The following is a 19,918-nucleotide window of genomic DNA, read 5'->3' on the forward strand; positions in this document are numbered from 1 at the left end:
CTCTGCACTTTTAATTCAAAATTAACTCAGATGTTTACCTACAGCAACAACAATGTGATTTATCTGTTTGCCCTCAAGATCTACATTTAATTAGTCTGTTGACTTCACGGACTGCTTTCAGTGCACAGTCATGTATGTAAGCACAGTCTGAAAACTGTCTATACAGCAGAATCCATCACACATAAACTATAACAATTAATTTTAATGACTTAACTTTGTTCCTGTGTGACTGTCTTATCCTGAGGGATGGTTCATTTGCAGAGTAATGGGACGGACTTCATTAAATTGTATAATCATTAGCATTTAGTACTTTTTTTTCTTTTGCCTCATGCTTACTGCCAAACAAGCCCAGTCACACCTCTGGAGACACTGTGGTGGAAACACGCAAAGAATAAATTAATGAATTAACACTAAAACTCATGAGAATGGAGCCCTCACCGTCCTCTGTCTCAAAGTCAGCAAAGCAAAGCTCAGAGCCCTTGTTGGTGATCAGGAGCTCTCCGTTCAGGGTGAAAATCATGGATTTGTCCTCCATGTTGATCATGCAACCAACCACGTCGCCCTTTTTCCAAGGATGTCCAAAGTAGCGGCTGCCTGCATGCATACGTCGACCCTTAAAAATAAAAAGCAAATTTGTAGCAGCAAGCAAAATTATGAAAACAACGGTAATCTAATTTTTCACATTACGTGCATTACTTCATGCACTTCTGTTACTGTTTGAATAGGTATTGATCAGTTCTATCAGTATAGATACATATACTGTGTTTGAATGTGTTTGGATGATTGGATTCCTAATTTGTACTTAACTTCCATATTTTACATTACATAAAAATTATAATTGAGTCCTTGAAAAGCCAAAATCTTTCAAATAACTTGTTGTTAGTCATCTTAAAAAAAATTACGATTTGGTTTACCCTGTATCCATCAAAAACAAAGGCTTGGTCATCCACTCCCAGTTCCACGTCAGGTCTGCAGCCCGGTCTGGCCCAGCCAACCTTCATATCACCTCCAGTCAGGGACTCAAACTCAAAGTACCACTTCCCTGTTTTCACTGCATATGTCTGCTCCACACGGAAGAAGCGAATGGTCTCGATGCTCTGATCATCCATCATATGGACGGCTGTGGCCATGGAGAAACAGGAAAAAATGAGGCTTTACCATGATCGACACACATGTACTGATATTTCCAACAGTAAGTTATACAATGACTGACCAAATAAGCAGAGGTGAGGAGGGTTCAGGATTTGTGTGCTCATTTTAAAGTTGAAAAAAATATGTATTGCAATAACTATGACTTACTAAGGATGTAGTGTTGATGTGTCCGAGCATTTCATATCAAATTATCTATTAGCCAAACTTAAACTAGGAGTTAATAAGTTTATGTGGCAGTAGTGTCAACAGCAGGGTCTCACCCTCCTGGTCTGGGGGGTCGATGTCATATCCATATCCAACCATGGTCCTGATGGCCTCTCTCAGACTGTCTCTGTTAGATTTCTTAGTACGTTCGTCCAATAAAGCATATGGCACCAAGCGAGGGTTACGTCTGCTCTTCAAATCCTGACCCAAACCAAGAAAAGATAATAATTCAAGAAAGTAAATATGTTAATAGAATATACACAATTACGTAGGTACAAATAAAAGAAGTAAAGCAATCTAGCTGAGGTTTTCATTGTGGATTGTCATTTATTGTAACTGTTAGTGTAATAGTTCATTTTATTTTCAAATCTAAAGCCAGTTCCTTCCTTGGGGAGAAAAATTACATTTACCTGCTGGATGCCATAGGTCCATCCTTGTTTAATTCTGTCTTTGGCCCACACGTTGTGTGCATTCTCGGCCAGTTTATCAACTAGAACCTCCTGACCTGCGTTCAGTTTCACATCAGAGAGGTCCAGTGGCGCAGGCTTATATCCATTAGACATCATGTAGCTGCAGACAACATAACATGACAATTCCACAGGATGAAGATGACGGCACAGCATTGCAATATCTACACTGTTTCAACAAGACTTTTATTTGGTCACATACTATATATTCTGTAAATGTCATTTTTCTTTAGCTTTGCACCATTGTAATCTAAGAAATGATAAGATATGCAGGTAGTGTTATGATGAAATAAACTTTTAGCAGGATGTCGTACTCTTTGGGTAGTTTGATTTTCTTCAGATCCTCCTCAGCGTGAACATTGACCTGGGCAACATGGCATCCCAGTGCCAAGAGGGTCCTGAGGAAAAAAGAGAAGTATGAAACGAAAGCGAGATAAAGACATAATGACATCAATACTCAAGCCCCATTACACTTTGTTAGATGACTATGTTTCATCACCAGCAAAATCCATTGAGAGACTGCTACATTTTTAACACAGGTCATTAGTCACTGATAAATCGCAGTGAATCGATACAGTAACACTCTGAACAGCAGTCAGTCTTGGCTGTGTGGATCCACGGCAGCTGGTAGTAGTATGTAATTGACAAACTCCATACCCGATTGAAGCTCACCGTAACAGGAGATCGCTTTATTGAGCCAAGCCAAATGTTTTTACTGTGAGATGACTCAGTAGTTGGCTCAAATAAGCGTTGGACCCAAGATTTAAAAAAAAATCAATACTGGACTTCACTCAGAAGATGCAAGTCATTACAAGCTCTGCTTTAATCTTAGCCTTAATCTGCTCTCGCACTGCATTCTGCAGGGAGCAGGGGCCATTCCACAAATAGGTAATTGGATTATTTAGCAAACCGCATTGCCTTACTTAAGTGTTTCACTGGACATCTGCAGGTTGTAGTTCCTTTCAGTTTCAGGCAGCTTGGTAAAATCCACAAGGCAAGGGTGCTGCCTCTTGTTGTCATCACGAACCTGAAGGGAAAAGAGTCAGGTATCTTTACTGTATGTTTCATCTCACAACAACATCAACTGGACTCCTTTTCTTTCTCTTATAAGATTGTCTATCCATAACTGCCACAGGTTTAAAGGCAACAACACCCCAAAGGTAAACATGATTAAGCATGGCTTAATATTCAGAACATAAAAATACTGAAACAGCAGCTGAATCTATTTACAGTGGATGTTGGCAGATTTATATTGGTTTGTTTTCCACTTGGACTACTTCAAGCCTCAGGTGTTGATTTTTTAATGAAACCGAGACAAGCCTGAATAAGCTCAAAGAAGAGAGCCGCAGTAGCAAGAGGCTCAGCTGTCTGTACGAGAGAGTTGACTTGAGAGAAATTTACTGCTGCGCCCAGACTCTTAACATTACGCTCCAAGTGACTCCTTTTACTGATATTGCTCTATCTACTGTTGACAAAGGTTAAATACAACTGAGGTGCACAAAAGGTATGAGCAATATATACTAAGGCCGTGCACTCACACAGAAAACAATGAAGCCATATCCAACTTTATTATCATTGTCTGCCAAGTATCTGCTACTTGTCCAAAGAGGCTTCTGTCTTGGATTCAGCATGTGATAAAGGCTTGTTAAAGCAAAATTAAATACCAAGCAGCTGTTAAACTGGTAAACTGGCAACCCCCCCCCCCCCCTTAAACACAGTTTTCTCCTACTGTTAATTAATGTGGATGTCATACTCGTGGAGGGAGACACTCATTAAGTTTTTGTTAAATGGCCGCTATGGCAACAGCCTCAGTGGGAAATGATTCTGTGATAACCACCACAGTACAAAAGAGGCAGCGTGTGTGATCAGACTTCTAACAGTCTGTCTGTTCTGCAGTGAACAGGAAGAGTGACTGACAGCGAAGTGATTGGGGCGAGTTAGAGAGAAACTGTAGAAACGGGGGATTAAAACATCTTCGGGGTACTGGATGTTAACTGCAGTTAACTACCTAACCCTGAACAATATGTTTGAGCATCCAAATAAAAATTAAGCAACTTCCCATCTGACAAACCAGCTTTATAATAACAGAATCATTTACGTTGTACTAACTACATTTGACATTACTGTCGTCAAAAAGGGATATTTTTGCTGCTTTTTAGTATCAAAAAAGCAAACCTTCAACTTAAAAAAACATACTGAAACACTGGAGATTTCATTTTTTTTGTTGTTTTATTAACCATTAATAGATCTGCTCTCTGTTTATTTTAAATATGGATGTTTTGCGGAATGGATTCTAAAAATATAATTTGGGCAACAAAACCTCTATTTTCTACTCAAGTGTATAATCATCATCTTATTCGCATTTTTTTTTTCAAGTTTCTCTCTGCTTTCTATCACATAAAGCATTTACTGAGCTGTGGTTGCTGCAAGAGTGAAAGAAGCTGGAAACACACTACCTTAACACATTAACATAATGTCCAGGTGAAAACACCTTTGAAAGAAACCAGCTATTTTTTGGTGAAAATCATTCAAATTTCTTTCCTTCCCTCATTCTATCCATCCTTCCGGTCTACTTTTCCTTGTTTCCTTTATTTCCTCCTTTGCCTGATCTGAAAGCAGGAAGACCACCCAAACTGAAGAAACATTTTCACCCATCAGCAGAACTAAACTCTCTCAACTTCTTCATAAAGATTACTTTGGGTTTTTAAATACATCTTACTGCTAATTCCTGTTATGAGATACACAAGTTAATGGCACATTAACACACATTTTACTGGAGATGGCTGGAGTTTACCATTGTCACTCACCTTTTCCAAATACACCCAGTTTGTTTTTTGTGTTGAAAGTGATGGTGAATAGCAGGTTTACCTTGCCGTAGGTCCAGCCCAGTTCAATCTTGTTCATCCCCCACAGTTCATGAATGTTTTCTGCCAGCTTGTCCCGGACGTTGTCCAGGTGAGGGGGAAGAACAATCTGCAGAGAGAGAAGGGAAACAGATGGTTGGATGATAAAAAAAAAAAAAAAAGACAGACAATGGGCCAACAAACGAAAACTCTCATTTTTTTTCTCCTAACTATGCAATTGTTATATTACTGGGGATTGTACAAACCATCACATTATTTTGGCTTTGTTTAACTGTAGAGAGTATGCAGCTATTCTGCATTTGTGCTTCTCAGTATCTACAGCACTGAATACTATATAACCAGCATGTAACATAAACTAAATGAAACCCAATGGCTTAAACATAACAGGATTAATTTTCTTTTCAAACTATTCTTTAAGGAGGAGCAGACCACCAATAGTATTGAATTACAGACCACGATTAATGCTGAATGTGACTGGTAAATGTTAAAACTCTTTGAATTTAGTATCTACACTAAGCAGAGAGACCATGCAACAGCGAGTGCATGGATGAGGCAACGTCCTGAATTTATCTGCTGGAATGCACACGTCACGCTCTCATGTGCACCCCAAATGACAGGCAGACAGAGACGGTAAGAACTTTATGGGTTAGACTGGCCCACCAAGTAACTACAATTGCACTGTTTTGACTATAATGTATATCTAAGACTATATTTGATTCTCCAGTGCTGGCACAGCGTTATAACGAAGTATGGAGATAGGTCTGGCCATGCGAGACTACAGTTGATTAACATTATGTTTTTTTTTTTTTTTTTTTTTTTAAATACAATTTATAAATCCTATCCTTACCTGGGTGGTATCAACAGGAGTGGGGATGAAGGAAGCCTGAGAGAGGAACTGGGTGGTTCCCAGCAGATCACGGACCCCCTCGTGGTCTCTCTTGTACTCCTTCACAGGCTCCACATGCATCTTCTCTTTGGGCAACAGCGCCTCATAGCATGGAGAGTAACCAGCGGGCGGCAGGAACTTGAAATCTCCATGGCGCCCACCCAACAGGAAACGGACTCTGGGATGAGAAGTTATATAATACTAAACTGTAGGTATTTAAAGAATGTCTTTTTAATTACTTTTTCAATAAACTTTGAAACCAGCACTTTTATTTTCTACCCAAACAGTTTCAACAGACAGCACTCTACACCTGTGTCATTACATAATACCAAAGCTACAGTAAAGCCACCCAAAGGCAGGGATTATCTACCTTCTTATGCTGGCATAAATCTTTCATTCACAAAATCATTTTGTACTTCATAACAGATAAAATGAATCTGATTAAAGTATAACAAATATAGGTGCGTTTTTTTTTTTTTTGTTTGTTTTTTTTTAAAGAAAAGATCAGTTTTCTACTAAATTTTTTTTCTATTGGTAGTTTTTGGCCTCATGATAATCCCTACCATGAGGTCAATTCAGCAACCTTTTAATTTAACACTACATCACTGCTTGATATCGCAAACCACAAAACACTGACAAACTGTAATTGCATCTCAAGTATAAAAACACTTGCAGCAAAAAATAAAAATGAGCATCTCTGTTGGGAATGCCACTTCATCTTGTTTCCTAATTATAAATGCAGAGCCTTACTTGACACCTGCAGAGAAGCTGACAACGGGGAAGAAGAATCCGTCTGTATTGAAGTCCTCGAACATGCCCTGGACAGGCTGCCCATTGATCCTGAAGGACATGCTGGGAGCGCCCAAATCCAGACAGCAGCTGACCACATCATCTGAGTTCAGCAGGTGCTGGTTAATGGAGGCCACGGCCCTTGCGATTCGACCTGGACAACACCGGGCAGAAAAAATAGAGGGAGGATGGATGGCTGTTAGAGCTGCAAAGTCATAGTGAATGTAGGGCAGGATGATGGGCGAGGACAAGAGAGAGGAGCAGACATGGGTGATAAGTGCTTTAAAAGGGATGACATGAAATGGATGAGGGGAGGTGATGGGTCTTTCAGTAGATTTAGAAAGGTATGGAGTTATTCTTTCAGGGTGAGAGCAGAAACAAGAGGGTATTCAAAGGACTTTAAGCATGAAACACCAAACTAACAGCTGGGTATATGAGTACATACTACTGACTAGTTATTTCCTCTTATGCAGGCAGAGAATGGGCTTTGCAGTGTTCAAGTGCAACTTAAGATGTAAGACATGTGAGTCAAAGTCCTTAGAGAAAGGTACAGTATGTGAAGAAGTGAAGGACGGGGGAGGGAACTACTCAAAGAGGAGTGTCAAGTGGAGGTTGGATGTAGGAACTTAATGTCAGTGTCAGTGCTATGACTTTGTCCTTCAGTATGTGAAGAATGAAAAAAACAACCTAGAGAGTGGACAAAGTCCTTCTAAGACTTTCTTTTAGAATTTCACACAGAAACTAACCGGGAATTGCTTCATTGCAGAGCTGCATATCAGTCTACTTTTTTTTTTTTTTTTTAATAAAGTTTACAATCAGAATTTCAACAATTTCATCACAACTGTCAGGACAATGCTGGTAACAAAATCATACAACACAACAACTGTCACATTGCATTTTGATTCTAAATGTGATTTAGCTGTGGTTTATGCCAGGAAATATGAGATATCACCCTTTTCGAACAGAGCCTGACCTACTTTAAACCAGTGTAAAAAAACAACATACATTAATCTCTCTTGTGAAATAACCACAACTGATCTAACTTGGGCCAATGTAGGACTTCACCACTCATGCCAGGAAACTGATTGAAAAAATAGGTTTTAAAGGTCTTTAAAAGTTGCCTTAATGAAGTTAGATCCACTAAAACCTTACAATTCCCAAGGAGCTACAACAAACACCAACTTGGTGACCAGTGACACTTCTATATATACACACAAATGTACATATGTCTCCAATTGTGTCCAAGTTTCCAATCTCTGTCATGTATTCTAAAATCAGTTAGTAGTAAAACATTTAAGCTGAGATGCCTACCTGACCACAGGTGAAGTCCATCAAAGCTGTAGGAGTACAGGTCATCCCCGACGCCATTGCCTCCCCATCCCTCTCCTCCACCAGGGTACGGAGCGTAGCCTTTAGTGTTGGCCCAACCCACCCTCAGATGGGTCGGCTCTCCAGTGACAAAGTGGTCCACCTGGTCAATTACCAGCTCAAAATACCACTTCTTGTACTGAGCTGAACCTTCAGCCATGCCCAGGAAGATGTTTGGTCTCATACTGGAGGTGAAAACAGAGGATGAAGAAACTGTTATGATGCAAAGATGACAAGTTATGAGGGGATTTTCTGTTGAACCTAAAAAAAGGCACATTTTCTTATTTATTTCCTAATAGTGGCCCCATATTTCCTCCCATTAACCCATTCAAAATGTCTAAAATGTTTGAGCCCATACTTATTTCAAAGCTGATGAATAAAATCATCAAGAGGCTGTATCAACACTTTCGTTACCTCTGAACATCATTGACCAGTCGAGTCTGAAGCAGCAGGTCCCTTTTGGGAAGAAGGTTGTCACAGATCAGATTCTGATTGGCTCTCACTGCCACGCCATTACAAACACAGAGGGAACACAACACATCCAGAATCTGAAAGAGAGAGAAAAACATTAGATAACAATTGTGACAGGCATTTTTTATTGCTTTCTTTTGTTTTATAAATGTGCTGCACAGATTCAAGTGCATTCAAAAACCCCAGCATAGAAATTCAGACCTTATTTCTCATTTACATCAAGAGCTATTCTCTAAAAGTTGCAGGTCTTGTAGCAGAGACCTGTGTAAAGTGCTCTCAAGTCAACAGGGCTGTAGACTTCCACCTGTCACTCATGATCAACAGCTGTTGTTTACGAGAATGCCCTTTCATGCCTGTACAATTTATGGAGTAAATATTAAGAGTCTGTGACATTTAATGCTGCATGTAAAACACATGGCTGGAATGTCAATAAACACAAGACAAACATAAATCATTTGATATGAGGCCTCAGTCACAGCCATGATAAAAATTTAAATGCATTGGATCTTTTTAGAGTTCCAGCTTTTCAGGTCGACTTTTAAACAACATTTGAAGTTTTATGAACTGATATGTAAATTCTTTCTCAGGCTCTAGCGTCTGTGTAGTGGGTTTAGCTTTGTTGTCATCACCCAGTAGAGAAGGAAAAAAGGATTTGGAGGCCCAGAAAAGAGCTAATGTCTGCCACTGTGGGCTTAACAGTCAAATTCTGTTTTGTCTTCTGGGATTGCACTTGAACTTGAAGAAGAATAAAAAACAAAAATTTCACTCAAATAGGATTAGAATTAAGTAGAAACCTCATGAAATTCCCTACATTTTACAAAACACTTTTACATACAAAAACATTGCTGAAATCACTAGTGCCACAGGAAGCTTTGTACAAGATATTTGTATTTTACAGCTGGGTAGGACATGTTTTGATTTACCAAGGCAAAACCCGAAGTTCAACAAGTTGGAATTCACCTGTTCCCCTGCTTAGCATTTCTTAACCATGCTAGCAGTGCGGCTCTTAAGATGGAAATCTCAAACTGTCTGCGAGTCCCACAATTTGGTTTAGAGTAAAATATCTCAGCAGGATGCAGAAGCTTCAAAATTGGTACAAGCTTTCCCTAATGACTAACAGCACCCTGTTACTAATAAATGTCAGCATGTTACACTTAACATGTTACCATACTATATGTGAGCTATGCATGATAAAAACTCAGCATTTATTGCATTAGGTTAATCTAACCTGCTAGGGTTAGCATGCAAACATCCTGTGCATAGTAACTGTACACATGTTAACATGCCAACTTTAGCATCAAGGTCAAAATGCAGCCAAGATTTATGAAAGCTGAGCCAAGTGAGAAAACACCTTCAGGCCAACCTTAACTTATAAAATTCTTGTCACTGAAGGCAGTGTTAGCAAAGTTGCGTCTCCTTTTTTTCATCCATTCAACAATTTGTTTTTATGCAGCCTCACTGCCTGTTAGCATTACATTTTATATTACTATTGTTGTTACTGCCGCTACTATCACTATTGGCTCTATATAAATAAAAATTGACTTGACTATATTGTTAGTCTTGGTAACAATGACACTATCACAATCAATAATTATACATGGAGTTGAATGTGCTCACAATAGAAATTAATGTTAGTAACTATTTAGTCTGAAATATACAATTTGCTAATATTTATGCGCTCATATTTCTGCCCACCTTATGGTTGCGTCCATGCTTGTAGAGCAAAGAGATGATGGATTTAATGTGCCCTCTCTGGATGATGTTCAGAGCCTCTGGGCTTTCTACCAAGATACAGTGGAGGACTTCCAGGATTCCTAAGAGGTCACACAAAATATTTGTTATCATCAGAACAAATGTATATCAAATAGACAAGATCTTAGCCTCAGTTGAGCATTTTTTCTGACACTCAGTGTAATGCTATCAGTGTTTGGGGCTTTTTCCAAACTTTCAAAAAAGGATCAGAAGAAAAGTGTTTCCCATGATACCTGATGAAGATTCCAATCTCTCCAGTTTGCTGATCAACCAGTCCAAGTTGCGGGAAAACTGGGTGCAGTTGTTCCTGTTACCACGAATCAGTGAGGCTGAAAAAAGAACAAAGATTTTACAAGGTTTAATGAAAATACACACAAGGTTTAGCAAAGACATGAATGATATGATTAGAGGTGTAAAATCAGATCCAGGCAGCTTACTGGAATGGATGTTGCAGACACTTTGACATTTAATGAAAAGCAGTCCACCATTTTCCAGTGAACATAAAGTAATTGTCTGACATCTTTAATCCACAGGTAGATATTAAAATTCATTAAATCTTTGAAAACCACCTGACACCTACTGTAATGAAGTCTTTGTAATAGAAAATAAACGTGATAGACTTTGAAGCCACAGTGAAGTCAGGAGCTCTATGCTCTATAAAAAGTTGAGGTGTGTTCCTTGTGCCCTTTCTCTGACACCGTGGTGACATTAAGGAGCCTCCTTATTGCTTTACCATCTCATTTTTCACCATTAGGATTCAGGGACACAAGACAGATAATGCCCATGAAACAATTTAACAGCACTTTGTGCCAAAGGAATAATGATGGGTGTTGAATATCTTTTAATTCTGCCTTTTCAGGAAAGCTGTCTCTCAATACAAGCGCATGGGTAGAGCCACAGCACAAGGCAAGGGCAACGTTCACTGTGAACAATGTGCATGTGAAATTTAAAGTCAGAGACAGAGGAGAACCTGAGGCTAAATTATTGTTACATTAGCATACACAGCATTAAGCAATACAGAAGACAAAGGTTTTGGTAATAATAATTCTTGCAACATATTAATGAAGGCAACCAAATGTGAGACCGTTTGCTTTTGAATCCAGGACCAAGAAACCTATCTCATTAAAAAAAGCTGTGCTGGTTCTATGACCGAAACATGCACTTTTTCATCTGCACATAGAATAAATTATATAAAATATCTGTAATTGCTTATACATGCCTAAGCAATAATACATACTAGTAACTTAACACCCCCTGAAAATCTTTTTTTTTATCTGACCCCCTGTGGTTAAACTTGCTGCAGTGTACTACAGGACCCTGTGACATCACTAGAGGATGTGGTTACAGGTGCAAAAGAGCACACTTCTAAATCACGCCCAGGGGTCTGGTCAGAGGTGAAACAGACTGTTTGTTTATCTCTAATACAATATAGCTATGTGCTCATGGAAAATACTCCTAAATTAACTGGATCCATGTAAATTCACAAATTATCAACATAAAAATATCACAATTTTTAAATAGCTGATATAACCAGTTTTAATTTTTAAACACTGTAAATTCAGCACCCTATTTGCAGTGCTCTGGAAAGAGTTAAATTTGGCCTTGGAGCCCCAAAACCAATGATTTACTATGATGGATGAATTTGATGTCCATGTCCTCATCATTAAATAGGTAAGCTGACCACCTCGGTATTTAACTTACACTAAATTACTATTGTACTTTACTTTAAAACAGATCAGCAGTTATTATGGAGAGCAGAGGAGGTCAGGACAACCAAGGGTGCTGCACAATTCATCATGCAAAACTCACTTCACCAGACTGCCTTTGCATCATGGTGGGTGACCCATCCACAGGGAAGGCTAGAGTGAAATCCGAGGAGTGTATTTGTGGGTTTTGTGGGTGTGTGTGTGTGTGTATGTGTGTGTGTGTGTGTGTAATGTTGTGCATGTGGGAGTACATGCTGGGGAGGTGATGATGAATATAAGGGCAGTCAAGGTGAGCCGAGGGGAAGCTGTTGATGGGAAAGCTCCAATGACAGCAAAACAAACTACCTAAGAAAAAGCTGTCCAAAATAAAACTTTTTCAGGGTCAAATCTTTAGTATTCATGACTCAACACAGGCCCCGACAGAACAGGATAATGCCAGCACCTGTGATGGCTGGCATTTTGTTAACGATGCCATCATTTCTTCAAATATTCAGCTGAATGCTTTGTAATGTGTCCACACTGCTTTGAGAGAAGGATGTGACCTAGATGGAAGGCAGGGAAGATTGCACAAGAAGCATACAAGAAGGCATTCTGTTTTTGCTTCCCTCTCCACTCCCTTGTCACAAATAATAACAAATGAATGTCATGTAAAGGCTGTCAGCAGCTGTGAACTCCAGATGTGGCATACAGAAAACAAGAGGAGTGGAGGGAGTTTATGGAGGAGAAAGGAAAGAACAAAGGAGGAGAGGAAAACAGGGGAGAGAAGTGTAGAGTGTGAAGTGTAAAGGAGAAAAGGAGGATTCAGTGAAGACACTGTGGGAAGATTAATACTGCATGTCTACCCAGGGTCAACAGCTGACAGCGTTGACAGAAGATGTGGATATTTCATGTGATCCATCACTCAGGCCTGCTTACCCAGGAGCTCATAGAGGAGGTTGAGAATGTCCTTCCAGGCAGCGCCCGCCTCCTCCCCAGCCATCTCTCCAAAGTGGGCAGCACTGTTGTAGAGGTTCATTCGGTCAATGCATTTGGACAAGAGGGCCAGCATCCCCTGAGAAAATAAAAGAAAAGCAATGTTATTGACATGAATATCCTGAGATTCCCGTCATGACACCAGAAGCATATTCCTTAAACTGCCATCTAAACTGAAGCTGCTGCAATGGGTAAAATAAGTATCTTTTGGCTTGTCAAGAATTAAAATTACCCTCACATACTAACTTCAAAATCAACATGAGCTTGATTCCTACGCTCTCACCTCCTCTTTGAAGAGATCTTGGCGTTTGATGAGTGAGCGGAGACGACACTGTTTCTCCTCGTGCTCCAACTCCGAGTCGGGCTGTTTGAAGTACTGGATCAGATCGTTCAGTGTCTGCAGCACCTCTTCAACGTACCCAGCCACCGCTGTAGACACGCCCTCCACAGTACTGTCCAAGGCTCTGGAGGGAAGAAAAGGGAAGGTCAAAACTTGAAATAGACAAAGCAAGAATTAACATTGTCTAAATGTTTTGTCAACCCGTCATTACTTTATGAAGTTGGTGAAGAGAAATGTGGTGTTACGGATGATGCGTGCAGCCCGAGACTCTTCATGCTGGCAGCGCTGCAGGGTCAGCCCATCGTCCATGTGGCCCTCAGAATGTAGACAGGCCTAGACCAGGAAACATAAATACACATTTTACTAATACAGAAGAAACTACATACTGAACAACAACAACACAATCAGTTTTATAAAGCAACAATACAGCCAGGCATCTATAATCGTCCATTTGTCCAATCAGCGTTGTCAAACTTTATCTGAATAATATCCGTGCTACAAATAAGTGGATGATAAACTTTATACACATTTTTACAGCAACTACAGTTAATGGAAGACACAAGCATATATTATACAAGATATTGACCAAGAAGCTACACGAATAAGAGAAGCCATTTCAGGATGTAATGGCTAAGTGTGAAGTGTGAGTCTCCTGTAACTTCCTTGTCTACACCACCACAGCTCAGTGAAACCTGACTCACTGTAATCAGACAGCATAATCAAGAAGAGGGAGGGGGTGAAAAGATTTAAGTGTAGACTAAGCATCACCTCCAACATGTCAGGTGCATTGGCGTGTTGCCAAGGCTGCAGGGACTGCCTGGCACCAGCGCGAGGTGGCATTCAATGTCCCTGGAGACATGCCCAGTGATGAGCAGAGTTTGTGTGCCGCCCTAATCCCCCCCCAGTCTCACCCAAAACTAACTGTCACCCTCCACGTGGCCCATTATCACATTTAAATGGGTTGCTACATCATTTACGCTGGATGGGTGGGCGTCAGGAGAGAGGAGCTGTGTCAAGAATATTGAGGGTAGAAGATGTTTTTAAGTAAAGAGAAAGATAAATATTTGCCTGGGTGGGGGAGGTGTTTAAACGGCCATATAACCCACTGGTTTGACTGGGTGTGATTTACTACCATGCACATAGGCTTCGAGGTGTTACAGACAAGCAATAGCAGGCATTCCGGACCTTACAGTTAACACATAGGTACACCAATGCCAGATATGATATACATAGTTATCAGTATCACTATGCAACAGAGCAATGATTGATTCATAATTTGCCAACAGGATGCTTTCAGTCTGATTAGCCTGCAACAGATTAGCATGTCCAGAAGACCACAACTAATTGTGATTTATGGGAACAGAAACCAGGGTTGCAATATTTTGAACAGTATTTTCCATGCATTCAAAATCACAGCAAAATAATAGAGAAGTTATGTTCATGTCTAACAAATGTCTCACCACTGCAACAGTATTTTTTTCTAACAAGCTCAAGTGGGCCGGGCACTTGTCTGTGCATAGCTGAATGGAAATTCATATGCGAGTAAATGTTAGTACAATTGGAGCTTCGAAATAAAAGTTTTATCGTATTTACCCGTCTTTTCAGGGGTCCTAGGCGAGACGATTTGGCATCAGGTGCCAGGTAAGACAGCCATAGTCCTGTCGCCAGATGCATGATGAAGCAGACAGAGTCTCCATACTTGATCTCTGGTACTCCCATGCCATCAATGTCCCTCTTTGGGCCCGAGTCACCCTTTTCCTATAGTGGTCACATTGAGAGGCACATACCCACGTTAGCAAATGCATGCACAGAGAAAGGAAGCACATGCACACACAGAGACACCAACTCACAGCCATGAACATGTGACAAATGAAGATATATTGTGATTAGATATTAATTAGAGAGGCAGGTTGAGGAGAATGCATTTACTGGTCTGCTGGGAGGTTGCCGCCAGCCTCATTAGCTCTGCTGCGTTTCTGGCTAAGGAGAGATGGAGCAATGCAACTGATTGCAGTCGACAGCAAGTAGCGGGAAACACATTAATGCCAATGTTCAACATGGCACAGCATTGACCTTTTTAGATACAGGAACCAACTGCCACTGGGTTGCATGTACAGTGGGTGGAAGGAGAGAGTTTCTATGCACTACAGTGTATTTATTTTTTCAAAACAACAAAACCTCCAGTAATCCTAAAAAGCTTGTGGGTCCTGCAGGAATAGTGATTACTGAGGGCAATTACACTTTGTTGTCAGGCGTGGGATGGGTTGGAAAATTGAAGACTCAGAAGTGGACAGCTCTCAGGGGGGAATTTTATTCTGTACCTGTTGTAGATAAAAGGATATACAGGGACACAATGGTGCTCGGAAGGTGACTCATGCCATTGTTTTGTTTATGTGGCTGCAGCAATTCCAGGGTGGGATAATACTGTAGGATTACTTATGCAATAAACAGTAAATCCAGAAAATCAACTATAGAGGTTATCACAAATTTAAGACAGATCCCTACAGGTGAATGAGGCTCAAAACAAAAATGTACACATAAAAACATTAGCCTATTGTGTTGAGATTCATCCAGGTCTAATTTTGATAGACAATAGATTTAGGTGGAGGCTCTGAAACAGTTAAGAGGAAATAATTGGCTCAATTTGCAAAGTCATGGGATCACAATAAGATGGCAAGAAATCAAATCACCTGTGTTGAAACTGCACAATTTACAAGTAAACACAACATATCTGAGCATCAATAAAATATCTATTCTCAGTCTGAATTTCAAGTAAGCCATGTGCTCCTTTCTCAGTTATTTTTGGCAGTGAGACTTTATTTTTGGAATGCACACCATTAAAACAGAAGAACTGAAACACCCTCAGAGTGTGAGAGAGCGAGAGAGAGAGTTCAAAACAAAGTGTGGGATAAAAAGGATGGGTAATTAGGGGAAAGAAAAAAGCAAAGGCAAATGAAGGAACACAAAGTATCCTGAAATTCCCCATATGGATTACATTGAATCTTAATACTGTAGTTGTGATGAAAGTGTCCCTTCCCCTCCTAATTGAAAATGGCTATAACCCAGCCAGCAGCAATTAAGCCAGTTGACAACATGAATGCTTGCTCCAGCATTTACAGTGCTGTCTACTCAGCAGCTGTGAAAAGGTCAATTTATGGTGGCAAGCCATGCGCTCATTGAGAGCTTACAGCCCCATCTCAGGAGTCTCTGATGAAGTGGTCAGGGGAAAGATATTTTGAATCCTCTTTTAATGAGGTAAGTTGACCAAGAGCAATTATTTACATTAACAGGGTAGCTTTCTGGTGATGTAACTGCCTTGCTCAAAGGGCACATCAGAGCTAGTTGTAAAAAAAGAATAATTAAATGATATCTGTACAGGGATAGAAAGCACCAACCTTGGAGGCCCTAAAGCAGAAGGCAGTGGCTGTGGTGTCGGACTTTTCTCTGTCCTGCAGGACCAGTCCACGGTCCTCGGTCAGGGCCAGGTAATGGCCAGTAGAGAGGTGACGTAGCCTGAAGGCCTGGCCCCACCGGATGTGGCTACCGCTCCAGCTAAACACAGAGAACTGGTGTCACAAACTTTAGATAAGGTTACATTGGATATTCTACGTTCTTCAACGCTGAAAACCTCACATGACTGCAATTAATAACAATGACAATATCAGACTCTTCTGACTTTTTAACAATATTGTTTCTGGCGGATAATGTAAATATGCATATTCTGTCCCCATGTTCCTGCTCTCTGGAATAGGACCATTTACCAAAACCTAAATACTTTTTTGGTACTGACTGAAATGTGTTCGTAGCACAGACTAGCAAAAACACTACTCAATCTACATTGAGTAGAATATTTTCAAAATGTTTGTAAAACATATCTGCAGGTGGGATGAGTACATCAAGTGAGAAAGCGATATGGTTTTTCTTCACTGATGCAGTGTAGAAAATACTGTTCAAAATTCCTCCCTAAGCTGAAGAGAGGGAACATGTGCCTTAACAGATGCACCTGCGCCATTTCAAGGTGTACAGACTCTGACAGGCAGTCCCTGTGAGAGCTAGCAGACGATGGGACTGGGGGGAAATCGCGTGGGTGGCCAGTTAAAGAAAAGGAAGTGAGGAAGAAGAGGGGAGGATGATAGACACACAGAGAGAAGTAGATTGAAAGGGATGGTAAACAGAACCTCACTCTCTGAAGGACTCTGCCAACTAATTTGTAGTGACAGCCCAGAGTAGAGGGAGGTGAGTTTTGTACATGACCTACAGTACAGTAGCTGTAACATTTGTACATAAAGAACCAATTCTTTTTATTCTTCACGAAGAGATCCCACTCTAAAAAGAAAACTTGTGTATTTCTGAGAGAAAGCTATGTTAGGGTTTTATGTTATTTACTTTCCTGACTGTATTTTATTCAGTATGTGTGTATTTGAGTCTGATCTCACCTGATCCTGAGAGGCTCCAGTCTCCACAGTGAGCGAGCCCTAGACGCTCCCTTACCCGCCTCATAGTTGACGATCCTGGAGGCAAAAAGACAGCGGAGGAGTATTTCAAGTCACAATGGGAATAATATAACTTGAAGAGTTCCTGCTACTGCTGCTGTTCTAGCACAGGAAATACCAACACTGCTAAAGCATTTAGACAAGAAGTTCTTCCATGGTTGATTGACGTCTTGCAGTATGGCAGACCGAATCTCTATTTACCTCCACTAGATTATCAATTTATTAATGAATACACAGGACACACAGGAGCTATGAGCCTTATGTTATTGTCACTATGCAATTTTACTGTCACAGGTTTGAGAAGTACCTTAATCTACACTTTAACAACACTTGGGCCCTGAGTAATTGTTGCAGAAAAGGACAGTGTCTCTCATTTATCATTCCTAAAACTACTGCCTTAGTTGTTGTTCAGAATTTTTTAAATACTGACTCCCTGGTCACAAAACAACTTTCCTAATATTTAGTCGGATTACTGAGATCCAGTAATTACCCACTAACCTCTGCTCCTCCTCATTCTTGTCTGCTCCAGGGATGGTCAAGCTCTCATCATGCCCATGACAAAGACGCATCACATGTCCACCAATCAAATACCCTAATAGGACAAAGAAAAAAGGGTTAAAAAATATTTGTTTTCCTCTTTGATTATGCAGAAAATTTCTATTATCGTTGTGTGGTTGTTCTCCAACCATACAGTGAAACAGTGGATTTTTTATAGTTGCTTATTTTTTCATCTGCAAATACTGTAATGTGAGTTCTCAGGTTTAACATAAATGGCTTTTTTCCTTATTGCTTACATATTCAGAAGATCATTAGATGTAAGACAGCCACAGTATCTGAAAACATTTTTTAAAATGTATTTAAATGTCCTTGAAAAAAAGTCGATGACACAGTTGTTATTGCAGTTGCTGCTGTTGTCATGAACTTGCCTACAGCCATGTTGCCTGAGGAGCAGGTAGGCTGGACGTTCCACAGAGTTTGCATGAAGGAGGCATCCACCTGGATGTTGCCATTGGAGATAGAGAGGTGCTGCAAGAGAGGAGCAGGTTACACAGGGCTTTAGACATAAAGGTGGAGATGGGCAGTAAAGTAGTTGTTTGCAGGAGGGAAATATAGATAAACATTGAGATTCAGCAATTCTGCACAGAAGAGCAAGATGTCCCAGAGTTGGCATTTTAAAAGAGATTAAAAAACGTCTGTCCTCTGGAGCTGCAGTGTTATAACACTGTGGGCTAAAAACCACTGCTGCATCAGTGTTTTTCTTTGCAGCAATGTCCAGATAATACTCTACAATAACTCCTTCTAGCAGAAACTCTTGGAGTGGCTCCCATTTCCCTACAGGCATAATTTAGAGGCGGGTGGAAGCTTGAAATTATCCTGGCCTTCAGCTACATCCTCTCAAGAGCTGATGTGCTGATTGGCAAAAATATGTAAATAAATGTAGTACAACTACAAACATCCATTTAGTGTTTTTACTAGTCTGTCTTGGACAATGTTTCAAAAATGCACAGTATACCATGTATTTCAGTGCAACCTTTCCTACGTGTTGACATGTGTTATGCAAAAAATATTATGATTGTATAAAGTTGAACTTTTTGTGCACTAGCTCAGCCTAATAGGATTTTTTATACTGTCCTGACAGTTGGGCACCAGACTTGAACACTAGATGCAGAACAAAATGTAACTGCTGACACAATTAAGCCAAACTGGACACAAAGAGACAAAGCAACAAACCCCTACATCCTAAAAAGACTCCATCACGAAGTCTGTGATTGTTCACAGTAATTGAGCACTGATTGCTTTTGCCTGAATTTCTGTGTCCCATTCTTCAAAAGCTGATTTTCTGTCAGGCCAAATCAGGTGAAGATTTCCCATTGGAGGAGATGAAAGTCTGGCTCTTTGCCAGTTTTGCTTTAATTGCACATTTCCTTCCCTGAGGGGCCAGAGCAGCCACGGGAAGCTAGTGCTCCCCACTCTCCTATGCCTGGCACGTCTCTCTCCCTCCCTTTTACCATTTCTCTCTCTGCCTCTTTCTCTTCCTCTCAGTCTCCCTCTTGAAATCCCCCTCTCCTCTCTCTTTACCAAGTAAGTTAATTGAGGTCGGGTGTATAGCTGTGCATAAGGGAGACAGCATTAACTCTAAGCTCATCAGTCAGATGGATGCCTTCCCTAAAAATAATTTTTAAAAAGAACCTGCACAGGAGGGCTTTACAGGTAATCAGATTTCCATTACAGATAGCAGGGTAAAGTTTTCCCCTTGAATTGCCTTGTCACTCTGAAGTTGGCTGGAGTGAGACGGGTATCAGAGCTATCTGACAGCTATGAAAGTTTCCAAAGTGCCTTTTGAGACAGACAGTGAACCAAAGCAGATAACTCCAGCTATGTGGGGCGAATAATCTCGGAAAAAAAACAACCCTCCCTTTTTGCATTTAGTGCATTGTACATTTCTCGTCCGAG

General features: G+C 40.4%; 1 protein-coding gene across 12 annotated transcripts in view; it reads right to left on the bottom strand.

Annotated features, from left to right (window-relative positions):
• The window catches only part of ryr3 (ryanodine receptor 3), a 111,628-nt gene that overhangs the window by 60,858 nt on the left and 30,852 nt on the right, over positions 1-19,918 (bottom strand). For all 12 annotated transcript variants that reach the window (XM_056404771.1, XM_056404769.1, XM_056404770.1 and 9 more), the window contains 21 exons: positions 18,391-18,490; positions 17,963-18,056; positions 17,408-17,482; positions 16,367-16,523; positions 14,565-14,729; positions 13,183-13,304; positions 12,915-13,095; positions 12,575-12,710; positions 10,187-10,282; positions 9,897-10,015; positions 8,145-8,278; positions 7,674-7,915; positions 6,324-6,516; positions 5,535-5,751; positions 4,692-4,796; positions 2,747-2,850; positions 2,138-2,221; positions 1,767-1,926; positions 1,413-1,557; positions 915-1,120; positions 439-613 (listed from right to left, as the gene is read on the bottom strand). In XM_056404771.1, coding sequence (XP_056260746.1) covers positions 439-613; positions 915-1,120; positions 1,413-1,557; positions 1,767-1,926; positions 2,138-2,221; positions 2,747-2,850; positions 4,692-4,796; positions 5,535-5,751; positions 6,324-6,516; positions 7,674-7,915; positions 8,145-8,278; positions 9,897-10,015; positions 10,187-10,282; positions 12,575-12,710; positions 12,915-13,095; positions 13,183-13,304; positions 14,565-14,729; positions 16,367-16,523; positions 17,408-17,482; positions 17,963-18,056; positions 18,391-18,490 — 3,010 coding nt within the window. The remainder of the gene's footprint in view (positions 1-438; positions 614-914; positions 1,121-1,412; positions 1,558-1,766; positions 1,927-2,137; positions 2,222-2,746; positions 2,851-4,691; positions 4,797-5,534; positions 5,752-6,323; positions 6,517-7,673; positions 7,916-8,144; positions 8,279-9,896; positions 10,016-10,186; positions 10,283-12,574; positions 12,711-12,914; positions 13,096-13,182; positions 13,305-14,564; positions 14,730-16,366; positions 16,524-17,407; positions 17,483-17,962; positions 18,057-18,390; positions 18,491-19,918) is intronic.

The sequence above is a fragment of the Seriola aureovittata genome, chromosome 19, assembly GCF_021018895.1.
Source record: "Seriola aureovittata isolate HTS-2021-v1 ecotype China chromosome 19, ASM2101889v1, whole genome shotgun sequence".
NCBI lineage: Eukaryota > Metazoa > Chordata > Actinopteri > Carangiformes > Carangidae > Seriola > Seriola aureovittata.